Below are 25,321 nucleotides of genomic sequence, written 5' to 3' on the forward strand. Positions count from 1 at the left end.
TGGACCACTCTATTCCCTACATAGTGCACTACTTGTGACCACCCTGGACCACTCTATTCCCTACATAGTGCACTACTTGTGACCACCCTGGACCACTCTATTCCCTGTATAGTGCACTACTTGTGACCACCCTGGACCACTCTATTCCCTATATAGTGCACTACTTTTGACCACCCTGGACCACTCTATTCCCTGTATAGTGCACTACTTTTGACCACCCTGGACCACTCTATTCCCTGTATAGTGCACTACTTTTGACCACCCTGGACCACTCTATTCCCTATATATAGTGAAAAGGGTGGCATTTCAGACACAGCCCTGATGTTTAGGAGGAGGACTTGGACAGCAGATGTGATGATGTGGTAGTTGGGAGAAACCAGGTGAAGGTATGCTGGATGGGATTGTTACATCGAGCGTCATGGCGGTGACTCGCTGTCATGCTGAAGCTGTAGAGACGACACATGGTGAAGTGTGCTGGGTTCGCCTATTCCAGAGAGGATTTGTATATGTTGAGACATAGAGAGTTGTATTTCTGTAATGAAGAACTACTGAGCTTGTGCTAGATTCTAGAAGCCCTTGAGAGCCCTCTTCTGTGTTCTAGATGGGGTCAGAGACAACGCTGGTTAAGGTGCCTGTTGAGGTGCTTAAAGCCTGAGGTTTTTGGGGTGCCTGCCTTTCGAAGCAAAACAATGTCAAATCACAACATGACATTTAGAAACCAACGGCACCAGGCGAAGGCACTGCAGGCATACGCCCAGAACCACAAGAACCACAAGAACTGCACAACAAACACAGATCTGAAACATACAATCTCATATGGTGAGAGAGAGGCACATTTATGGGCACCCCGCCCAAACTACTACTGCTGCTGCCATCTTACTGGGGAGATCCCTATTGGGCCCCCGAGTGGCGCAGCGGTCTAAGGCACTGCATCTCAGTGCAAGAGGCGTCACTACAGTCCCTGGTTCGAATCCAGGCTGTATCACATCCGGCTGGGATTGGGAGTCCCAAAGGGCAGTGAACAGTTGGCCCAGCCTTGTCTGGGTTTGGCCGGTGTAGGCCGTCATTGTAAATAAGAATTTGTTCTTAACTGACTTGCCTAGTTAAATAAAGGTTTATTTCCCCTACTATCACTGTGTTTGGTTTTTGACTTTGACAATTAGTCAGGTAATTTATTTTGGTAGACAGGGATGAGATTCTTTGCTAACACTTTATAATAACTAAGCATTTATGAATGAATAGTTAACATGATTTAGAATGCATTATTCACAAAAACCAAATAAAGAGTAACCAATACAGTTATGGGTTGAGAAAGTGGCTAAGTGGGTCAGACATCTTGTAATGCATGCCTATGTGTTTGTGTACACGACGTTGAGAAAACGTTGCATTTCAGCACATACAGCAACCTACTGTACTACATGCATGATACATACAACTCAACCCCCCTTGGAGGTTTCCCTCAAATGAAGCATGGTTAGCGGACAGGTTGACGTCTGTGTAGATACATAGTCAGCTATATTTGTATATCCGCTACCGGTTTCATGTTTGAAAATATCAAATCAAATGTATTTATATAGCCCTTCTTACATCAGCTGATATATCAAAGTGCTGTACAGAAACACAGCCTAAAACCCCAAACAGCAAGCAATGCAGGTGTAGAAGCACGGTGGCTAGGAACAACTCCCTAGAAAGGCCAAAACCTAGGAAGAAACCTAGAGAGGAACCAGGCTATGAGGGGTGGCCAGTCCTCTTCTGTCAAAATATGTCATTTCTTGGATGGTTGACTCTGTTTAGTTAAGTTAATACATTTCACACATAAAAAACACAAAGTAGGGAAAGTTGGAGTTCTAAAAAGAGAGGAGAGAAAATGGAGGGGGAGAAAATGAGATTAAGGGAGAGAGGGAGAGAATTCAAAACTGAAAATGAAGCTTCCGGAGGCTTTTTCTCCCTCTAGGGATTTTATGGCCGGTGAAAAAATGTGCTGTATATTTGCAGTGTTGGATCATGTGACAAAGGCTGGCTTTATGAATCAGAGAGCATGATTATTTCTTAGTGGAAGAGGCGGAGAGAGAGTGTTGAATAAGAGAGAGAGAGAGAGAGGACGGAGAGAGAGCTTGAGAGAGAGAGAGAAAAGGGGAGGGAGTGAGAGAGAAACTCATTGCTATCCTCTTTGCTGTCAAAGAGACTGATGAACATACACAAATCCCTCCTCTACTCTTTTTCCTCCATCTATCAGTCTGTCTGGACCAGTATTCCATCTATCTGTCTGTTTGGACCAGCATTCCATCTATCTGTCTGTTTGGACCAGCATTCCATCTATCTGTCTGTTTGGACCAGCATTCCATCGATCTGTCTGTTTGGACCAGCATTCCATCGATCTGTCTGTTTGGACCAGCATTCCATCTATCAGTCTGTCTGCCAGTCTGCCAGCACGACATTAGAGTGGGTGAGTACTTTCTACTTTCAGGGAACTTTAGAAACAATATGAACTGTTGCTCTCCTCTTTTTCCTTCTGCCGTTCTGTTCTTTCTGCTCTTAGAGTTTGAAGTTAAAGTTAGAGAGTTTGGGAGAGGTAGCCTTAACAGAAACAGTTGCAATTAAAGACAGAGCTTGAGCGTATGAGGCAGAGAGTACATAGAGACAACTGATCAGGGTTTCCATAAACTGGACCAGGCTTCTCTAGTTGTATTTATTGCTGCGGATCTTGTCGGTCCAGTACGTGTGCATTTGTATGTGTACGTCTCTCTCCTTGTGTGTGTACCGTATGTGTTTGCGAGGGTGTTTTTTTGGAACCGTGTATGTCTGTCCTTTACAACGTCTGTGTGTGCCTGTTTTACAGTGTGTGTATGTGTGCGTTTTTGTGTGTGTCAGTCATTTGCTGGGTTGCGTGCCAGTGTGTGCTACTTAGTGAATGTTAAGAGTGTTACCCCCAGAGCCCACAGTGTTTTTATTAGCATGTGTGCCTTTGTAAGTGTAAGTGGATACATGCCTGCCTGGGTCCGCTTGATCTACACTTTGCAATAGAGAGTGTGTGTGTGTGTGTGTGTGTGTGTGTGTGTGTGTGTGTGTGTGTGTGTGTGTGTGTGTGTGTGTGTGTGTGTGTGTGTGTGTGTGTGTGTGTGTGTGTGTGTGTGTGTGTGTGTGTGTGTGTGTGTGTGTGTGTGTGTGTGTGTGTGTGTGTGACTGATCCATCCTTGACCTAATCGTTCCTACTTATTATTGTGACCACATGGACACAACAATGTGAACATTCAATCACAGAGCGTCGTTTTCTACTTTCTAAACAGCAGAGCCTTTCGCCTCTGGACTGAGGTGTGTCTCTACTCTCTAAATCTGGGCTTAGTTTAATTGTCAGTGTATTGTAGGAGTTCCATTCATAGTGTGTAGTTGTTGGGTAAGGTTATAGACTTGGGTAAGGCGCAGACAGACGTGAATGCCTTGTTAACTGGTTCAGCTTGTTACCGTGGCGGCAGGCAGCGCCACGTTAATGAACAGGTAGGGCGTTACGGTTATGGAACACTTAGTGCTGCATGGTTTGAATATATCAGAGAGGGATCAACGATTCCGGCTAGCATCCATGTTGTCTTTGTAGTCCATCATGTTCTTCTGAAACCATGTATCTATTCTAAACCGTGTGTGTATCTGTGTGTGTCTGTGTGTATCTGTGTGTGTCTGTTTGTATCTGTGTGTGTCTGTTTGTATCTGTGTTTCTGTTTGTATCTGTGTGTGCGTGTGCGCGTGTGTGTGCATGCGCGCGTGTGTCTGTACGTGCGTGTGTCTGTACGTGCGTGTGTCTGTACGTGCGTGTGTCTGTACGTGCGTGTGTCTGTACGTGCGTGTGTCTGTACGTGCGTGTGTCTGTACGTGCGTGTGTCTGTATGTGCGTGTGTCTGTACGTGCGTGTGTCTGTACGTGCGTGTGTCTGTACGTGCGTGTGTCTGTACGTGCGTGTGTCTGTACGTGCGTGCGTGTGTTGTACTTCTGGTCTCTCTCTTTCTGTCTGGCCCGGACCAAAGTGACGTAAGTGTGACGTGAAGAATGTTTGGACTGTGGCGGGTTTAAAGTATCTGTCCAGTGTTTCCAGATTTCTATGAAATATGACCTATAATTAATTACAATATGAGTGAAGTCATTTCCCTTCCAACAATTTTTTATTAAGCATGTTAAAAAACAGCTTTTCTGTGTTGGAATGGTGTGGGTGTACCACAACAGCAGAGTGGGCGTATACAGGAAATTAAAAATATTCACACGAGTAGGCCGCTGATTGTCCAGCTCAACATCCTCCGGAGTATACCATCATTCTCTATGAGGAAATAGCAAGCATTTTTAAACGCTCACTTTGAGATATAAGTTTGAGGTGGGTTTTTTAATTTTTTAAAATGTTTTATTAATGCTTTGGCCACAAATATGAGCATAGGATGAGTCAACAACAGTATTTGGGTTAACGGAATATGATTTTGACCGGATAGTTACTTTAAACCACCCAGCGGACTGACTTTGTGAATGAGAGAGTGATGGATGGGTGTTCCTAGCCCATCATGATGTCAGTGTTACTCTGCTGCTGTCATATCAGCTTGACTCTCACTATCATCTCGACTTGGACTCAGTCAGTCACATCTGGTCATCTGGAACGAAACGGTAAATCATCACTAGTGTTGTGTCCAAAAATGGCACCCTATTCCCTATTCCATATATAGTGCACCACTTTTTGACCTGGGCTCCCTATAGTGTACTTGACTTGGAGTCAGTCAATCACATATGGTCATCTCGAAAACACCAGAAATCATCGCTAAGTCATCACTAAGTCATCCCTGAGTAATATCGCTCTGCTCTGTCTCTCAGCACAGCGTTGCTACAACTGTGGGAACTGCTTTGTGTATGTTTCTTTGGAAAGATGGACTGAGACAGGAGAAAGTTCCACATAGAGCTCGTTTCCCTATATACTGTACTTCCTATTGCAGTACCACGTCAACACATAGCACCATGGTGCTATCTTTTCACGGTTGGCAAAGGTTACATACAAATATTTTATTTAGCAATTGTAGAAGTACATTACTCTGAATACTTTTATATGGGACTCATTTAGGTCTTAAGAGGTAGGCTTTTATGGCTTAGTGTTATTTGTGTATTATCTGAAGGACTTATGGCTTGATGCGGTGCGTTACCAAAGGGCATGGCAACAACAGCAGCCTCCTAACAAACACACTCCATATTTATTTTTAATGTGTGACGGAATGGTAGTTAACACGTCCAGGGACACGACAGGCTTGGCTGTGGAGTCTGGCTGAGATCACACACACACACACACACACACACACACACACACACACACACACACACACACACACACACACACACACACACACACACACACACACACACACACACACACACACACACACACACACACACACACACACACACACACACACACACACACACACACACACACACACACACACACACACACACACACACACACACACACACACACACATCAACAACACAAGACTGCTCTATATACACACAAAACTGAGAGGGAGAAACATGTCACACACTTGTCAACTCAAAATAAAATTGGGAAAAGCGTTACAGTAATTGTTAGTTGTGAGTGTTTTTTTGTCACTTGAGTCCAGGTGAGAGTACGCCGTTTCAAAAAGAGACTATCTTTTAACAACATTGTCGCTGCACCAGAGAGAAAGCTTGATTAAATCAATGCCCACTTTGTTATTTCATTAGGTGTTTATTGGTCCACTTTTTCTGAAAATGGTGTCTCACATTTGGGATCAAATGGAAATGTCTGGCTCAAAGTCCCCAGGATATTTCACTATTTCATCACTCTGACAGAGAAATGTTTCAAACGAACCGCTTGGGAGACACGACTTTGAGATATAAGTCTGGGAGCTGTTGATTCCTGTCTCTGCCAAGAATTTCTATAGCAATTAAGTTCCAAGTGGTAGGGAAGGGCTAGCAGGGGTAGGGAGTGGTTAGGAGGGGGGTAGACAGGTGGTCTTAGAAGAATGGAACAAGGGGCTCCTCTCCTCATCGCTACACTATATAATTAACATGGAAACTATCAGCTCATGACTTCCTGTGTCTATTTTTGCAGGTGTGATTCTCTATGTGTAGGATGTACTAGCTAGACACTATCATTCCTGACTCTGGTCCCTTCTGATCCTCAATATACAAAATAGTTTTACACCTACCTGTACAGCTGTGTGTGTGTGTGTGCGTGTGCGTGTTTGTGCGCGTGTGTGTGTGTGTGTGTGTGTGTGGCACTCTTACAAATGTGTGTGTACTTGTCTTGGAGTGTTGCTTAGATTCCTGGGGCTCAAGCAGAGGTACTGACACACACATTATGTCTAGCTATTCTCACAGAAACAGATTGTTAACCCTCTCAACTGGGCAGAAAATGTCCATCTGCAAAATAGAATTGAAAACAACAATAGAAGCATGTAACATTAAAGTGAGCAATGCCGTAAACTCACAGCGGCTTAATCACCCCAACTGTGTCACTTTATATGCTAATGCGATCTTCAGTAATTACTACATCACACCGGTAGTGATAGTCCTACATTTGTAACTGTGGAGCTCTCATAAACTTTTACATGCTTTCACATATTCATCTCTCTCTCTCTCTCTCTCTCTCTCTCTCTCAGCCTCTCTCTCTCTCAGCCTCTCTCTCTCTCTCTCTCTCTCTCTCTCTCTCTCTCTCTCTCTCTCTCTCTCTCTCTCTCTCTCTCTCTCTCTCTCTCTCTCTCAGCCTTTCTCTCTCTCTCTCTCTCTCTCTCTCTCTCTCTCTCTCTCTCTCTCTCTCTCTCTCTCTCTCTCTCTCTCTCTCTCTCTCTCTCTCTCTCTCTCTCTCTCTCTCTCTCTCTCTCTCTCTCTCTCTCTCTCTCTGTCTCTCTCTCTCTCTCTCTCTCTTCCTCTGTCTGTTGGTCTCTCTGTCTCTCTCTCTCAGTCTGTTGGTCTCTCTGTCTCTCTCTTTCTCTGTCCGTCTCAAGAAGTATGTTTCATCTCTCTCGTAGTGTTGTGTTCTCCTCAGGGCTTTCTCCAACCGTTAGTGTCTCAATGTCAAGCAGCTCTGACTCCACTGCTTTTTCTCCTCGCCGACTCCGCCTCACCATCATGGAAAGGAGCTGTCAGAATGACTTCATCACGGTCTCACTGAGTGTTTTATGTCTCCGTGTCAATTCTCACTCTTTCCATATTCTTTTTCCTCCACCGTCCGCACCGACAACACAGTAATGTTCTGTCATCCAAAATCGAACGGAAAAGTTTTTGCCTGTTTGATTGATGGTGCTTAAACAAAGGCTTGTTTGTCTATCGACACTCCCAGGTATCTATCTAAACATCCAAAGACAACACCTCTTTCTGTGAATGACAAATTATATATTGAAGTTAGCATAATGACGTGGCTTTGTTGTTGTAAGCGAAATATGCATCTGTTTTGCCAGGCTTGTGGAAGAACCCACGTCAAACTAGTTTGAGATGATGGAATGTATGATAGTTTGGCGTGTGTAACAGTTTGGAGGCAGTGTGTGTGTGTGTGTGTGTGTGTGTGTGTGTGTGTGTGTGTGTGTGTGTGTGTGTGTGTGTGTGTGTGTGTGTGTGTGTGTGTGTGTGTGTGTGTGTGTGTGTGTGTGTGTGTGTGTGTGTGTGTGTGTGTGTGCGGCAGTATGGAGGCAGTGGGTGTGTGTGTGCGGCAGTATGGAGGCTGTGTGTGTGTGTGTGTGTGTGTGTGTGTATGTGTGTGTGTGTGTGTGTGTGTGTGTGTGTGTGTGTGTGTGTGTGTGTGTGTGTGTGTGTGTGTGTGTGTGTGTGTGTGTGTGTGTGTGTGTGTGTGTGTGTGTGTGTGTGTGTGTGTGTGTGTGTGTGTGTGTGCGGCAGTATGGAGACAGTGAGTGGATCAGCTGTCAGTCTGTCAGAGGAAATGTCTAGGTGTCCGTAACAAGCTGCTGTAGAAAGGGACGCTGAGCTGTCAAGTTGAATCTCTTATAATAAACTGTGTTTATGATATCTATTTCACACCCAGCCAAAACTTGTACCCATTCTATGATGCCAACTACAATATCGTGTTACACTCTCATAATTGTGTGTAATAATATTTTTTTGTTTGGTGTATAAAAGCTTGGTTAGATCTTTATCCATATGTAAACTATACTTAAAGTGGTCACAAAGTGCTTGAGACACTGTAGATCTATGGAAAACAGAAGGTTGACCAGGTTTGATTACTTCCCAGTGGTGAAAACTGATTGACATGAGGTCATTTCAACCCCAGCTTTGCCCGCTGGAAGATCCTTCAGTGCATCCCTGTCTGTTTGATCCTAATCATGACCTATGACCTAAGCTTCAGCCTCAGGTTCACATGTACATCACAATGTTGTCACTGTTGCTATAATGTACACTGAGTGTACAAAACATTAAGAACACCTTTTCTAATATTGAGTTGCACCCCCCGTTTTGCCCTCAGAAGAGCCTCAGTTCCTCGGGGTATGAACTCTAGGTGTCGAAAGCGTTCCACAGGGATGCTGGCCCATGTTGACTTCAATGCTTCCCACAGTTGTGTCAAGTTGGCTGGGTGTCCTGTGGGTGGTGGACCGTTTTTGATATACACGGGAAACACGCTGTTGAGCGTGAAAAACCCAGCAGCGTTGCAGTTCTTGGCGCCAACCGTTGAGCCTGGCGCCTACTACCATACCCCTTTGAAAGGCACTCAAATCTTTTGTCTTGCCCATTCACCCTCTGAATGGCACACATACACGATCCATGTCTCAATTGTCTCAAGGCTTAACAATCCTTCTTTAACCATCTCCTCCCCTTAATCTACACTGATTGAAGTGGATTTAACAAGTGACATCAATAAGGGATCATAGCTTTCACCTGGATTCACCTGGTCAGTCTGTGTCATGGAAAGAGCAGGTGTTCCTAATGTTTTGTACACTCAGCGTATAATAGTTGCTATATCTCAGACATGGTTTATGATGTTTTTTTTCACAATGTGGATTTATTGTGCGAAGAAGACATAAATAATTTAGAACAATACACAAGAGTAGGCAAGTCTCTAATGGAGAATAAATCAGAGCGGAGTCGTTGACGGTGCCAAGCTTTCATGTCCTGTGAACGTACTTGGTAGATATTGGCTGTGTTCACCTATCTGGAGGCTGCGAAGTGAAGATACCCAAACTCCTTCTCTTTTGACATGTCTCCATTCTGCCCATTGAAGTGAAGATCCAACGAGCCTTTTCTCGAAGAGTTTTCTTTCTCTGTGTTAAAAGAAAAAAACGGCCCTAGTCAGGGTGAATTCAGGGTGAATTGTAAACAGTCCGATATTTTTTCAACAACTTGTGTCAGAAAATGAAAGCCGGCTGATGGTACACTAGCACTGTAGTACGGGAGAGTTTGGTTCACTTGAATGACAAACAGAACAATATGGTTTAAACACAAAGCGACGTTCTGGTGTCAAACAGTGTTATGTTACTACACAGACCACGGCATAGTTATTAAATGTATCAAATGTTTCAGTTGAACGGAAAAGGAGACACTCAATAGTGAACAACTTAACACACCAGCAAATACACATATATTCACCTGCACTGGTTGGGTTTCTGTCTGCTGAGTAGAACCACTGGTTGGGTTTCTGTCTGTTGAGTAGAACCACTGGTTGGGTTTCTGTCTGCTGAGTAGAACCACTGGTTGGGTTTCTGTCTGCTGAGTAGAACCAGTGGTTGGGTTTCTGTCTGTTAAGTAGAACCACTGGTTGGGTTTCTGTCTGCTGAGTAGAACCACTGGTTGGGTTTCTGTCTGCTGAGTAGAACCAGTGGTTGGGTTTCTGTCTGCTGAGTAGAACCACTGGTTGGGGTTCTGTCTGCTGAGTAGAACCACTTGTTGGGGTTCTGTCTGCTGATTAGAACCACTGGTTGGGTTTCTGTCTGCTGAGTAGAACCAGTGGTTGGGTTTCTGTCTGCTGAGTAGAACCAGTGGTTGGGTTTCTGTCTGCTGAGTAGAACCACTGGTTGGGTTTCTGTCTGCTGAGTAGAACCACTGGTTGGGTTTCTGTCTGCTGAGTAGAACCACTGGTTGGGTTTCTGTCTGCTGAGTAGAAACCAGTGGTTGGGTTTCTGTCTGCTGAGTAGAACCACTGGTTGGGTTTCTGTCTGCTGAGTAGAACCACTGGTTGGGTTTCTGTCTGCTGAGTAGAACCAGTGGTTGGGTTTCTGTCTGCTGAGTAGAAACCAGTGGTTGGGTTTCTGTCTGCTGAGTAGAACCACTGGTTGGGTTTCTGTCTGCTGAGTAGAAACCACTGGTTGGGTTTCTGTCTGCTGAGTAGAACCAGTGGTTGGGTTTCTGTCTGCTGAGTAGAACCAGTGGTTGGGTTTCTGTCTGCTGAGTAGAAACCAGTGGTTGGGTTTCTGTCTGCTGAGTAGAACCACTGGTTGGGTTTCTGTCTGCTGAGTAGAACCAGTGGTTGGGTTTCTGTCTGCTGAGTAGAAACCAGTGGTTGGGTTTCTGTCTGCTGAGTAGAACCACTGGTTGGGTTTCTGTCTGCTGAGTAGAAACCACTGGTTGGGTTTCTGTCTGCTGAGTAGAACCAGTGGTTGGGTTTCTGTCTGCTGAGTAGAAACCAGTGGTTGGGTTTCTGTCTGCTGAGTAGAACCACTGGTTGGGTTTCTGTCTGCTGAGTAGAACCACTTGTTGGGTTTCTGTCTGCTGATTAGAACCACTGGTTGGGTTTCTGTCTGCTGAGTAGAACCACTGGTTGGGTTTCTGTCTGCTGAGTAGAACCACTGGTTGGGTTTCTGTCTGCTGAGTAGAACCACTTGTTGGGTTTCTGTCTGCTGAGTAGAACCACTTGTTGGGGTTCTGTCTGCTGAGTAGAAACCAGTGGTTGGGTTTCTGTCTGCTGAGTAGAAACCACTGGTTAGGTTGTGCGTTATCACTTCCTGAGCTGCTGTGATGTATTTGTTATGTTTCACTGCAGCAGTCAGCGCCAGAGGGGTTATCACTTCCTGAGCTGCTGTGATGTATTTGTTATGTTTCACTGCAGCAGTCAGCGCCAGAGGGGTTATCACTTCCTGAGCTGCTGTGATGTATTTGTTATGTTTCACTGCAGCAGTCAGCGCCAGAGGGGTTATCACTTCCTGAGCTGCTGTGATGTATTTGTTATGTTTCACTGCAGCAGTCAGCGCCAGAGGGGTTATCACTTCCTGAGCTGCTGTGATGTATTTGTTATGTTTCACTGCAGCAGTCAGCGCCAGAGGGGTTATCACTTTCTGAGCTGCTGTGATGTATTTGTTATGTTTCACTGCAGCAGTCAGCGCCAGAGGGGTTATCACTTCCTGAGCTGCTGTGATGTATTTGTTATGTTTCACTGCAGCAGTCAGCGCCAGAGGGGTTATCACTTCCTGAGCTGCTGTGATGTATTTGTTATGTTTCACTGCAGCAGTCAGCGCCAGAGGGGTTATCACTTCCTGAGCTGCTGTGATGTAATGTTATGTTTCACTGCAGCAGTCAGCGCCAGAGGGGTTATCACTTCCTGAGCTGCTGTGATGTATTTGTTATGTTTCACTGCAGCAGTCAGCGCCAGAGGGGTTATCACTTCCTGAGCTGCTGTGATGTATTTGTTATGTTTCACTGCAGCAGTCAGCGCCAGAGGGGTTATCACTTCCTGAGCTGCTGTGATGTATTTGTTATGTTTCACTGCAGCAGTCAGCACCAGAGGGGTTATCACTTCCTGAGCTGCTGTGATGTATTTGTTATGTTTCACTGCAGCAGTCAGCGCCAGAGGGGTTATCACTTCCTGAGCTGCTGTGATGTATTTGTTATGTTTCACTGCAGCAGTCAGCGCCAGAGGGGTTATCACTTCCTGAGCTGCTGTGATGTATTTGTTATGTTTCACTGCAGCAGTCAGCGCCAGAGGGGTTATCACTTCCTGAGCTGCTGTGATGTATTTGTTATGTTTCACTGCAGCAGTCAGCGCCAGAGGGGTTATCACTTCCTGAGCTGCTGTGATGTATTTGTTATGTTTCACTGCAGCAGTCAGCGCCAGAGGGGTTATCACTTCCTGAGCTGCTGTGATGTATTTGTTATGTTTCACTGCAGCAGTCAGCGCCAGAGGGGTTATCACTTCCTGAGCTGCTGTGATGTATTTGTTATGTTTCACTGCAGCAGTCAGCGCCAGAGGGGTTATCACTTCCTGAGCTGCTGTGATGTATTTGTTATGTTTCACTGCAGCAGTCAGCGCCAGAGGGGTTATCACTTCCTGAGCTGCTGTGATGTATTTGTTATGTTTCACTGCAGCAGTCAGCACCAGAGGGGTTATCACTTCCTGAGCTGCTGTGATGTATTTGTTATGTTTCACTGCAGCAGTCAGCACCAGAGGGGTTATCACTTCCTGAGCTGCTGTGATGTATTTGTTATGTTTCACTGCAGCAGTCAGCACCAGAGGGGTTATCACTTCCTGAGCTGCTGTGATGTATTTGTTATGTTTCACTGCAGCAGTCAGCGCCAGAGGGGTTATCACTTCCTGAGCTGCTGTGATGTATTTGTTATGTTTCACTGCAGCAGTCAGCGCCAGAGGGGTTATCACTTCCTGAGCTGCTGTGATGTATTTGTTATGTTTCACTGCAGCAGTCAGCGCCAGAGGGGTTATCACTTCCTGAGCTGCTGTGATGTATTTGTTATGTTTCACTGCAGCAGTCAGCACCAGAGGGGTTATCACTTCCTGAGCTGCTGTGATGTATTTGTTATGTTTCACTGCAGCAGTCAGCGCCAGAGGGGTTATCACTTCCTGAGCTGCTGTGATGTATTTGTTATGTTTCACTGCAGCAGTCAGCGCCAGAGGGGTTATCACTTCCTGAGCTGCTGTGATGTATTTGTTATGTTTCACTGCAGCAGTCAGCGCCAGAGGGGTTATCACTTCCTGAGCTGCTGTGATGTATTTGTTATGTTTCACTGCAGCAGTCAGCGCCAGAGGGGTTATCACTTCCTGAGCTGCTGTGATGTATTTGTTATGTTTCACTGCAGCAGTCAGCGCCAGAGGGGTTATCACTTCCTGAGCTGCTGTGATGTATTTGTTATGTTTCACTGCAGCAGTCAGCGCCAGAGGGGTTATCACTTCCTGAGCTGCTGTGATGTATTTGTTATGTTTCACTGCAGCAGTCAGCGCCAGAGGGGTTATCACTTCCTGAGCTGCTGTGATGTATTTGTTATGTTTCACTGCAGCAGTCAGCGCCAGAGGGGTTATCACTTCCTGAGCTGCTGTGATGTATTTGTTATGTTTCACTGCAGCAGTCAGCGCCAGAGGGGTTATCACTTCCTGAGCTGCTGTGATGTATTTGTTATGTTTCACTGCAGCAGTCAGCGCCAGAGGGGTTATCACTTCCTGAGCTGCTGTGATGTATTTGTTATGTTTCACTGCAGCAGTCAGCACCAGAGGGGTTATCACTTCCTGAGCTGCTGTGATGTATTTGTTATGTTTCACTGCAGCAGTCAGCACCAGAGGGGTTATCACTTCCTGAGCTGCTGTGATGTATTTGTTATGTTTCACTGCAGCAGTCAGCACCAGAGGGGTTATCACTTCCTGAGCTGCTGTGATGTATTTGTTATGTTTCACTGCAGCAGTCAGCGCCAGAGGGGTTATCACTTCCTGAGCTGCTGTGATGTATTTGTTATGTTTCACTGCAGCAGTCAGCGCCAGAGGGGTTATCACTTCCTGAGCTGCTGTGATGTATTTGTTATGTTTCACTGCAGCAGTCAGCGCCAGAGGGGTTATCACTTCCTGAGCTGCTGTGATGTATTTGTTATGTTTCACTGCAGCAGTCAGCACCAGAGGGGTTATCACTTCCTGAGCTGCTGTGATGTATTTGTTATGTTTCACTGCAGCAGTCAGCACCAGAGGGGTTATCACTTCCTGAGCTGCTGTGATGTATTTGTTATGTTTCACTGCAGCAGTCAGCGCCAGAGGGGTTATCACTTCCTGAGCTGCTGTGATGTATTTGTTATGTTTCACTGCAGCAGTCAGCGCCAGAGGGGTTATCACTTCCTGAGCTGCTGTGATGTATTTGTTATGTTTCACTGCAGCAGTCAGCGCCAGAGGGGTTATCACTTCCTGAGCTGCTGTGATGTATTTGTTATGTTTCACTGCAGCAGTCAGCGCCAGAGGGGTTATCACTTCCTGAGCTGCTGTGATGTAGTTGTTATGTTTCACTGCAGCAGTCAGCACCAGAGGGGTTATCACTTCCTGAGCTGCTGTGATGTATTTGTTATGTTTCACTGCAGCAGTCAGCGCCAGAGGGGTTATCACTTCCTGAGCTGCTGTGATGTATTTGTTATGTTTCACTGCAGCAGTCAGCGCCAGAGGGGTTATCACTTCCTGAGCTGCTGTGATGTATTTGTTATGTTTCACTGCAGCAGTCAGCGCCAGAGGGGTTATCACTTCCTGAGCTGCTGTGATGTATTTGTTATGTTTCACTGCAGCAGTCAGCGCCAGAGGGGTTATCACTTCCTGAGCTGCTGTGATGTATTTGTTATGTTTCACTGCAGCAGTCAGCGCCAGAGGGGTTATCACTTCCTGAGCTGCTGTGATGTATTTGTTATGTTTCACTGCAGCAGTCAGCGCCAGAGGGGTTATCACTTCCTGAGCTGCTGTGATGTATTTGTTATGTTTCACTGCAGCAGTCAGCGCCAGAGGGGTTATCACTTCCTGAGCTGCTGTGATGTATTTGTTATGTTTCACTGCAGCAGTCAGCGCCAGAGGGGTTATCACTTCCTGAGCTGCTGTGATGTATTTGTTATGTTTCACTGCAGCAGTCAGCGCCAGAGGGGTTCCAACGCATCGGTTAAGACACAATGGTTGTGTTGCTCACAGAGGATTTGATACCCTTTGTTTGACAGACACTCGATCTGTGGGAACAATTCTCTCTCGCTCTCTCTGTCCTGCTCTCACGTTCTCTCTTTTTCCGTTTTTCTATTCTCTCTCTTTTTCACACTCCCCCTCTCTCTTTCTCGCTCTCTCTCTCACACACTCACTCCCCTTCTATCTCTCCTGAAACCAACACTCTTCGCCAACCTAGAGTAAGCCTCTCTCTCTCTCTCTCTCTCTCTCTCTCTCTCTCTCTCTCTCTCTCTCTCTCTCTCTCTCTCTCTCTCTCTCTCTCTCTCTCTCTCTCTTTCTCTCGCCCTCTCTCTCTCTCTCTCTCTCTCTCTCTCTCTCTCTCTCTCTCTCTCTCTCTTTCTCTCTCTCTCTCTCTCTCTCTCTCTCTCTCTCTCTCTCTCTCTCTCTCTCTCTCTCTCTCTCTCTCTCTCTCTTTCTCTCGCCCTCTCTCTCTCAGCCTAAATTGATTTAGTTTCAAATGTGGCACTTCTCTGGATTAGATCAATTGATTATGTCAAATCAAATCAGTCTCATTAAGCGTAATGAAGTGCTGAGAAGTATTTACAGTATTTTTAGAAACAAAGTAAAGCTAACTAAAATGCTACGGTAGTCCACCTCCCAGGCAAAGCTGGAAAGTCCCAGCTCTGCTATTAATCGCACCCATAGTTGGCTGTGTAACCTTCTGTCTGTCTGTCTATCTGCTTGTCTGTCTGACTGCTGTGTGCCCCCCAGCTTCCACCCTCCCTGCCTCACTCCCTGTCTCCCTCCATCTCTCCCTGCCCTGCCTGTTTAACTGTCTGCCTGCCTGTCCCCGCTCTCTCCCTCTCTCCATCCCAGCCTCTCTCCCTGGCTCCTCTGTGCCCCCCCAGGCACAGGGGAAGTGGGAAGGCCCTCTGTGCCCATTTGGGCCCGGGGCTGAGGGGGATGGATGAGGTCACCCCGAATTCCCCATCTCCCCTTATAGCCCCAGACCGCCTCTCTGAACCATGCCAAACGGGCCCAGCCTACCACAAGACCCGGGCATAAGGCCCCGACATAAAAACACAAATGGCTGGTCTGTAAAAAGCCGCCCGGCTGATGTGTCTCATTAAAAAACGCTGGCGCCAAGTCTTTTATTAATTCATTATTGTGTTTGGGGAAAGAGAGGGAAAGAGAGGGAAAGAGAGGGAAAGAGAGGGAAAGAGAGGGAAAGAGAGGGGATCCATGTTCAGCGGTTTGCTCTCTAAATGTACACTCTGGTCTGGTGGAGTTTTATGCTCCTTTTTCACTTTCTTTATGGATTTGTATTATTTTCTGTCTTTTGTTCCCCCTGTTTCTCCCCGACCCACGAGTAGGTCTGCTGCCTTCTGTTGAGTGACAGGCAAGCTTTGAGATATGCGTGAATCTCCGTTTGACTGTGTTTTCCTCCAGATCTGGTGGGATAAGGTAGGTTAGGTTCCTCACATCAGACTCACAAATGGAACTCTATTCCCTATGTAGTGCACCAGGGGGCTCATAGGGCTCTGGTCAAATGTGCACAATATAGTGAATAGAGGGTCATTTCTGACACGTCGGGCCTGTTGGAAGTCTGTTGCCGTGTCTGAAATCTGGCTCGCCTACTACTTACTGAAACTGCATAGTGTGTATTAATCTCGCTACACACTATTTAGAACGTACTGTTTAGTCAAAACTAATGCAGCAAGCAACAAATATCGGCATACTAGGCTCACCCTACTGAGAATGCGTCATATAACGCACAATTGCGTTGATTCCCGCCGTTCGTTCATTTTGGTACAGCGCGTCCCCTCAGATGATTATCAGCTGTTGTCAAACACACAAGTCTCAGAAGACGATTCTCTTCCTCAATAATGTGCAGCGAATTCTACTAGATGAAAAGCCGCAATGAGTATGACATCCTGGCATGTAAATACTACATTAGCGCTACACTTTAGTTTTTGGGCATACCCAAAATGCCTACTATTTACAATGCAGGTACGGGTATTCGGACACGGTCTCTGTCTCATGGATGAATTGATGTGGTGCTGTTTCTGTCCCCCTCCAGACATCCCCTGGGAATATGTGTAGCACATGCTTGGCCCTGGCGTGTGTGTGTGTGTGGTGTGTGTGTGTGTGTGTGTGTGTGTGTGTGTGTGTGTGTGTGTGTGTGTGTGTGTGTGTGTGTGTGTGTGTGTGTGTGTGTGTGTGTGTGTGTGTGTGTGTGTGTGTGTGTGTGTGTGTGTGTGTGTGTGTGTGTGTGTGTGTGTGTGTGTGTGTGTGTGTGCTGTAATAATCCTCCATCTCCTCTTTCTCCTCTCCCAGCTCTGATGGTCTACACACAATACTTTGGCATTATGGGCCGAGTTCATCAGGCAGATAACGAAACAGGGAGATAACCCCCCCCCACACACACACACACTCACACACACTCACACATATTATTATGGGTCTGTGTTTGTAAGGAGTTTTTGTTTTTCCAGCCTGAACCTCTTCCCCCATTAGGCACACTGTGAAATATTTAGTGATGTTCTAGTGGGTTGGCCACACTGAACATTTGCATATGGGTCATGGTAATGGTTGTACAAACAGAGGACAGCTGAGAGGGAGAGGGCCAGGTAGTGTTATAGAGGAAGGAGGTGACTTGGTGGCGATGGGTTAGGTTGGGTGTAGGGAAGGGGAGACCGGTAGTTTTAGGAGGAAGAAGGGTTAGGGGAGTGACAAGGGCATGGTCATTGGGGTTTGAGTTGTTGGTTAAGAGTTGCGTCGAGAGTTTTTTTGAAAAACAGACTGGGAGAGAGAGAGAGAGAGAGAGAGAGAGAGAGAGAGAGAGAGAGAGAGAGAGAGAGAGAGAGAGAGAGAGAGAGAGAGAGAGAGAGAGAGAGAGAGAGAGAGAGAGATGAAGAAAGGGAGAGAGAGAGAGAGAGATTGCAGTTGGAGGCTGTGTTGGCAGTATGGGGTTGGTGCCTATAGTCTATGGGGCTGTTTCTGCTGCTCCTTCCTGAAACGTGGCCACCCAAACCTGCCTGCCTGCCACCCTGCCTCCCTCCCTTCCTCCCTCCCTGCCTGCCTGCCTGCCACCCTTCCTCCCTGACTTCCTGGCACTGCCTGCTCCCACTCTCTCTCTCTCTCTCCCACCCTGCCTGCTCGCTCCCCCTCTCCCTCTCTCCCTGCTCTGCCTACATGCTCCCCCTCTCCCCCTCCCTGCTCTGCCTGCCTGCTGCCTCTCTCTCTCTCTCCCTCCCTCCTTGCTCTGCCTTCTCCCTCTTTCCCTCCCTCCCTGCTCTGCCTGCCTGCTGCCTCTCTCTCTCTCTCCCTCCCTCCCTGCTCTGCCTGCCTGCTGCCTCTCTCTCTCTCCCTCCCTCCTTGCTCTGCCTGCTCCCTCTCTCCCTCCCTCCCTGCTCTGCCTGCCTGCTGCCTCTCTCTCTCTCTCCCTCCCTCCTTGCTCTGCCTGCTCCCTCTCTCCCTCCCTCCCTGCTCTGCCTGCCTGCTGACTCTCTCTCTCTCTCCCTCCCTCCTTGCTCTGCCTGCTCCCTCTCTCCCTCCCTCCCTGCTCTGCCTGACTGATCCCTCCCTCCCTCCCTGCTCTGCCTGCCTGCTCCCTCCCCCCCTGCCTCCCTGGCTCTGCTCTGGGTTCACATGTGGAACAGTTTACTGTAATGGAACTCTAACTTAGTGGTGGTTTGAAGCTGCCTGCAGCAGTAGAGTGTAATTAACTGGCTCTGGTGAAAGAGAAAGAGCCAGAAAGAAAGAGAGGAAGGGAGAGAGAAGAGAGGGAGAAAGAAGAGAGGGAGATCAGTGGAAAGGGGGATGTGTGTGTTGTTGCACATGTGTGTAGTGTGTGGAGTTCAAGAGTGCCTCTGTGTTTTTTTTGTTATATGTGTGTGTAACTTTGATGTTAGTATGGAAAATAGTTATGTTTCCTGGGCAGGCAGCCACCCATTAGTGCCGCCCAGTGCCTACACTCTGTCACTGTGCCCATACTCTCTCTCTCTCTCTCTCTCTCTCTCTCTCTCTCTCTCTCTCTCTCTCTCTCTCTCTCTCTCTCTCTCAGCTAGTTCAGCAGTTCAGCAGTTCAGCTAGTTCAGCAGTTCAGCAGTTCAGCAGCTCAGTTAGTTCTGCCAGTTCAGCAGTTCAGCTAGTCAGCAGTTCAGCTAGTTCAGCAGCTCAGCTAATTCAGCAGCTCAGCATTTCAGCTAGTTCAGCAGTTCAGCTAGTTCAGCTAGTTCAGCTAGTTCAGCAGCTCAGCTAATTCAGCAGTTCAGCATTTCAGCAGTTCAGCATTTCAGCAGTTCAGCAGCTCAGCTAATTCAGCTAGTTCAGCTAGTTCAGCTAGTTCAGCAGCTCAGCTAATTCAGCAGTTCAGCATTTCAGCAGTTCAGCATTTCAGCAGTTCAGCAGCTCAGCTAATTCAGCTAGTTCAGCTAGTTCAGCAGCTCAGCTAATTCAGCAGTTCAGCAGTTCAGCAGTTCAGTTAGTTCTGCAGTTCAGCTAGTTCAGCAGTTCAGCAGTTCAGCTAGTCAGCAGTTCAGCTAGTTCAGCAGTTCAGCTAGTTCAGCAGTTCAGTTAGTTCTGCAGTTCAGCTAGTTCAGCAGTTCAGCAGTTCAGCTAGTCAGCAGTTCAGCTAGTTCAGCAGCTCAGCTAATTCAGCAGTTCAGCTAGTTCAGCTAGTTCAGCAGTTCAGCTAGTCAGCAGTTCAGCTAGTTCAGCAGTTCAGCTAGTTCAGCTAGTTCAGCAGCTCAGCTAATTCAGCAGTTCAGCTAGTTCAGCTAGTTCAGCTAGTTCAGCAGTTCAGCAGTTCAGCTAGTCAGCAGTTCAGCTAATTCAGCAGTTCAGCAGTTCAGCTAGTTCAGCAGTTCAGCAGTTCAGCTAGTTCAGCAGCTCAGCAGTTCAGCAGTTCAGCAGTTCAGCTAGTTCAGCAGCTCAGCTAATTCAGCAGTTCAGCAGTTCAGCTAGTTCAGCAGTTCAGCTAGTTCAGCAGTTCAGCAGTTCAGCAGTTCAGCTAGTTCAGCTAATTCAGCAGTTCAGCAGCTCAGCTAATTCAGCAGTTCAGCTAGTTCAGCAGTTCAGCATTTCAGCTAGTTCAGCAGTTCAGCAGTTCAGCAGCTCAGCTAATTCAGCATTTCAGCAGTTCAGCAGTTCAGCTAGTTCAGCTAGTTCAGCTAGTTCAGCAGCTCAGCTAATTCAACATTTCAGCTAGTTCAGCTAGTTCAGCAGTTCAGCAGTTCAGCATTTCAGCTAGTTCAGCTAGTTCAGCAGTTCAGCAGTTCAGCATTTCAGCAGCTCAGTTAGTTCTGCCAGTTCAGCAGTTCAGCTAGTCAGCAGTTCAGCTAGTTCAGCAGCTCAGCTAATTCAGCAGTTCAGCAGCTCAGCTAATTCAGCAGTTCAGCAGTTCAGCTAGTTCAGCAGTTCAGCAGCTCAGCTAGTTCAGCAGCTCAGCTAATTCAGCAGTTCAGCTAGTTCAGCATTTCAGCTAGTTCAGCTAGTTCAGCAGTTCAGCTAGTTCAGCTAGTTCAGCAGTTCAGCAGTTCAGCAGTTCAGCAGTTCAGCAGTTCAGCTAGTTCAGCAGTTCAGCAGTTCAGCTAGCTCAGCAGTTCAGCAGTTCAGCAGTTCAGCTAGCTCAGCAGTTCAGCTAATTCAGCAGTTCAGCAGTTCAGCTAGTTCAGCAGCTCAGCTAATTCAGCAGTTCAGCTAGTTCAGCAGTTCAGCTAGTTCAGCAGCTCAGCTAATTCAGCAGTTCAGCAGTTCAGCAGTTCAGTTAGTTCTGCAGTTCAGCTAGTTCAGCAGTTCAGCTAGTCAGCAGTTCAGCTAGCTCAGCAGTTCAGCAGTTCAGCTAGGTCAGCTAGTTCAGCAGCTCAGCTAATTCAGCAGTTCAGCAGTTCAGCAGTTCAGCTAGTCAGCAGTTCAGCTAGTTCAGCAGTTCAGCTAGTTCAGCTAGTTCAGCAGCTCAGCTAGTTCAGCTAGTTCAGCATTTCAGCTAGTTCAGCAGTTCAGCAGCTCAGCAGTTCAGCTAATTCAGCAGTTCAGCTAGTTCAGCAGTTCAGCTAGTTCAGCTAGTTCAGCAGTTCAGCAGTTCAGCAGTTCAGCAGTTCAGCTAGTTCAGCAGTTCAGCAGTTCAGCTAGTTCAGCAGTTCAGCTAGTTCAGCAGTTCAGCAGTTCAGCAGTTCAGCAGTTCAGCTAGTTCAGCAGCTCAGCTAATTCAGCATTTCAGCGGTTCAGCCAGTTCAGCAGTTCAGTTAGGTCTGCCAGTTCAGCTAGTTCAGCAGTTCAGCTAGTTCAGCAGTTCAGCGGTTCAGCCAGTTCAGTAGTTCAGTTAGTTCTGCCAGTTCAGCAGTTCAGTTAGTTCTGCAGTTCTGCCAGTTCAGCAGTTCAGTTAGTTCTGCAGTTCTGCCAGTTCAGCAGTTCAGTTAGTTCTGCAGTTCAGCCAGTTCAGCAGTTCAGTTAGTTCTGCAGTTCAGCCAGTTCAGCCAGTTCAGCAGTTCAGTTAGTTCTGCAGTTCAGCCAGTTCAGCAGTTCAGTTAGTTCTGCAGTTCAGCCAGTTCAGCAGTTCAGTTAGTTCTGCAGTTTCAGCCAGTTCAGTTAGTTCTGCAGTTCAGCAGTTCAGTTAATTATGCAGTTCAGCCAGTTCAGCAGTTCAGTTAGTTCTGCAGTTCAGCCAGTTCAGCAGTTCAGTTAGTTCTGCAGTTCAGCCAGTTCAGCAGTTCAGTTAGTTCTGCAGTTTCAGCCAGTTCAGTTAGTTCTGCAGTTCAGCAGTTCAGTTAATTCTGCAGTTCAGCCAGTTCAGCAGTTCAGTTAGTTCAGCCAGTTCAGCAGTTCAGTCAGTTCTGCAGTTCAGCCAGTTCAGCAGTTCAGTTAGTTCTGCAGTTCAGCCAGTTCAGCAGTTCAGTTAGTTCTGCAGTTTCAGCCAGTTCAGTTAGTTCTGCAGTTCAGCAGTTCAGTTAATTCTGCAGTTCAGCCAGTTCAGCAGTTCAGTTAGTTCTGCAGTTCAGCCAGTTCAGCAGTTCAGTTAGTTCTGCAGTTCAGCCAGTTCAGCAGTTCAGTTAGTTCTGCAGTTTCAGCCAGTTCAGTTAGTTCTGCAGTTCAGCAGTTCAGTTAATTATGCAGTTCAGCCAGTTCAGCAGTTTAGTTAGTTCTGCAGTTCAGCCTCAGATCTTTCTTTTTTCCCTCTTTGTTTATTCCCCGAATTCCAAGATTCTTCCTCAGTCTCTGTTCCCCCTGATTCACAAACCACGGCCGTTCCAGAAAGCAGCTCTAGCTGATTTCCTTGGCTCTGCTGTTTCTCCAAACCACATTTCGAAAACAAGCAGCTGACACCACCCACTCATAAAATCTCCCTGGAGGGAACAGAGGTTTGAATGGAACACGCACGGCGCTGGGCTCAGAGTTAGAGCTAGAGACAGCCAACAGTAGTGCGCTTTTCCAGCGACAAGCTGCGTCTACAGTACTTATGTGCTTTACTTTACCTGGGACTGAGGACAAGTGTGTATACATGCTGGACTGGTGTTAGCCTAGATGGGTACATTGGGCTGTCTGAAGCAAAAGAGAGATAGAGGGAGTTAGAAATGGAGGTAGAGGATAATCCAGAGAGCTGGAGATGCAGGGAACGTGATGGCACTGCGTTTATGGTCTAGACTTCTGGGCTGCCATTCATGAAAACATCAAATGTATTATTAGTGACAATATTCCATTTTCTCCCAGCTTGTATATTCTGGACAGAGGTGGAAAAAGTACTAAATTGTCATGCATGAGTTAAAGTGCAAAGTCAAGTAAATGCTATAAATCAAATTCCTTATGTTAAGCTAACCGTGATAACTGTATGGTTGAATGGTCCTCCCGACTGGGTGCTTTAGCAGCATACAGAAACGTTCTTTCCGACGTATTCTTTTTTTAAACGGGGTAAAAGATCTTGATCGTGTCAGTGGTTCGTGAGATCTCTGTGAAAATGGTGTTACATTTAAGCCTGACTCTCAATGTGTTCTATACATTTGGACAATGTATTGCTCTTATTCTCTCTGCCAGTGTGATGGATTTTATTTGAATATTGTCCGGTTTTCTGTGGGTTTTTGTTTGTTGTCATCTTTTTTTAAATTTTTATTATTTTTGTTATTTCTTTCTTCTAGTGTCCTACTACTTTGTATTTGCTGTATTCTGTTGTTTCTGTGTATATATAAATACAAAAAAATGACAATAAAATATTGGTCATAAAAAAATATAAAAAATAATGGAGGTATAGGCATCAGCAGTTAGGCGGGCAACCATTGTTCCTCTCTGTCTTCCTTCCTCTCTGTCTTCCTTCCTATCTGTCTTCCTTCCTCTCTGTCTTCCTTCCTTCCTCTCTGTCTTCCTTCCTTCCTCTCTGTCTTCCTTCCTTCCTCTCTGTCTTCCTTCCTTCCTCTCTGTCTTCCTTCCTTCCTCTCTGTCTTCCTTCCTTCCTCTCTGTCTTCCTTCCTTCCTCTCTGTCTTCCTTCCTTCCTTCCTCTCGCTCTCTCTCTCTCTCTCTCTCTCTCTCTCTCTCTCTCTCTCTCTCTCTCTCTCTCTCTCTCTCTCTCTCTCTCTCTCTGTAGTCTCCTCTCTCTCTGTAGTATCTCTCTCTCTCTCCATAGTCTCCTCTCTCTCTCTCCATAGTCTCCTCTCTCTCTCTCTCTCTCTCTCTCTCTCTCTCTCTCTCTCTCTCTCTCTCTCTCTCTCTCTCTCTCTCTCTCTCTCTCTCTCTCTCTCTCTCTCTCTCTCTCTCTCTCTCTCTCTCTCTCTCTCTCTCTCTCTCTCTCTCTCTCTCTCTCTCTCTCTCATGTGTTGGATCCCGTGTCTGGGCCTTTGGTCCTGGGGGATCGAGGCAGAGAGAAAGGCACAGGAGACAGAAAGGCAGGCTGCTGTGCGGGCTAGAGCCAGAGAGAGAGAGAGAGAGAGAGGTTGAGAGTTGTGAGACAGAGAGGCAGGCTGCTGTGCTGGGTTGGCAGCATGAACAGAGAGCCTCTTTATTGTGGAGTTCTGCTGATTTAAATCATATGGCATAGCCTGGAATCACTGCACATGTCTGGAAGCCTTTCAAAACTGCTGAAACAAGAGCTCCTTCACCCTCCCTCCCTCCTTCTCTCCCGCTAACTTTTTTCAAACAACTCTCTTATTTTCTTTTCCTTTCCTCACCCCCGGTTTTCTTGCTTTTCCTTCTTCTACTCGCTCTTTGACTCTCACAGTCTCTCACATATCTCCCCGCCCCCCACACACACACCTCGACGTTTTCAACATACCTGTGTTTACTATTGTTTTGAAGTTTGCACATCCTTCTGAAATGACTGTTTGGAATAAACTATTCATTGTTCCAGATCAGTCCTCAGAGTTGACGTAAGTTGAACTGTATTTGTAGAAAACAAAGAACATTTGGACAGTACTTTTGATTTTATCACTACATCATGTGACAATATTGTAAAAAGTAGTTATTATCAGTTTTGTAGAACAAAATAAAAATGTTATGTTTTTTTTGTGTCTTCTTCTGATAGGTGCATTCGCGTGATCATTCCTAAGAGCAGAAGACCAGAAATCTCCTCGGCCAACCAGAACCTTAGGTCCTCATCCAGCCCAGCGCCCTGATAGGCTACCGGTGGAAGAAGTGGAATTCCCAGTTTGGCATTCCCAGTTTTCCTGTCCTCTACCAGGTGGTGTGTGATATTCCCTAGCCCAACAGCCTGAGAGAGGGTCTGTCTGGGATACCACAGGCCTTCTGGGTACTCCTCTCCGTTACCATGGCTACCAACAGGGAGCGGCAGGTGGGTCAGGTGGGTCACATGACAGGGTTCCCACCTGCTGTCTACCCATTTGCCTTCAACTCCATGCGGAACCACTCCTCCTTTGACCTGCTGTCCAATAGCAGCCTGTTTGGGAGATTCAGCACCGACCTCCCTAAAGAGATGGCTGCACTGTGTAAGTGAAGTTACTCAAACATATTGTGTGTGCATGTACGTGTGTGTGCCAGTGTGTGTACACGTGTATGTGTGTGTGCCTGTGTGTGTACACGTGTATGTGTGTGTGCCAGTGTGTGTACACGTGTATGTGTGTGGGGGGGGTTGGGTGTGTGTGTGTCTGTCGTATTTTGAAATAGAACATTTTCCATTTTCATTGAACATGTATGCATCTGTTTATAATAATACGAGAGAAGAAAACAATGAAACAGAGAAAAGAGCAGTTCCGTTGATCGTTTGTTGCCGGTTTGGGGTTTTATAAAGGCTGTTGTAGATGATTATGTCATGTGACAATATTGCCGTTCTGTACCACCACTCATTCATATATCTTTATGTACATATTCTTTATCCCTTTACACTTGTGTGTGTGTGTAAGGTAGTAGTTGTGGAATTGTTAGGTTAGATTACTTGTTGGTTATTACTGCATTGTCGGAACTAGAAGCACAAGCATTTCGCTACACTCGCATTAACATCTGCTAACCATGTGTATGTGACTAATAAAATTTGATTTGATTTG

At 46.5% G+C, this 25,321-nt stretch overlaps 1 protein-coding gene across 3 annotated transcripts in view; it reads left to right on the forward strand.

The window, feature by feature from the left end:
* The first annotated feature begins 2,169 nt into the window (after positions 1-2,169).
* LOC139542244 (retinoic acid receptor gamma-A) overlaps positions 2,170-25,321 on the forward strand; it is an 88,537-nt gene continuing 65,385 nt past the window's right edge. For 2 of the 3 annotated variants that reach the window (XM_071347437.1, XM_071347439.1), the window contains exons 1-2: positions 2,170-2,446; positions 24,346-24,766. In XM_071347437.1, coding sequence (XP_071203538.1) covers positions 24,589-24,766 — 178 coding nt within the window. In that variant the 5' untranslated portion in view covers positions 2,170-2,446; positions 24,346-24,588. The remainder of the gene's footprint in view (positions 2,447-24,345; positions 24,767-25,321) is intronic. The other variant, XM_071347438.1, reaches the window with a different exon arrangement.

Source organism: Salvelinus alpinus, chromosome 17, assembly GCF_045679555.1.
Source record: "Salvelinus alpinus chromosome 17, SLU_Salpinus.1, whole genome shotgun sequence".
NCBI lineage: Eukaryota > Metazoa > Chordata > Actinopteri > Salmoniformes > Salmonidae > Salvelinus > Salvelinus alpinus.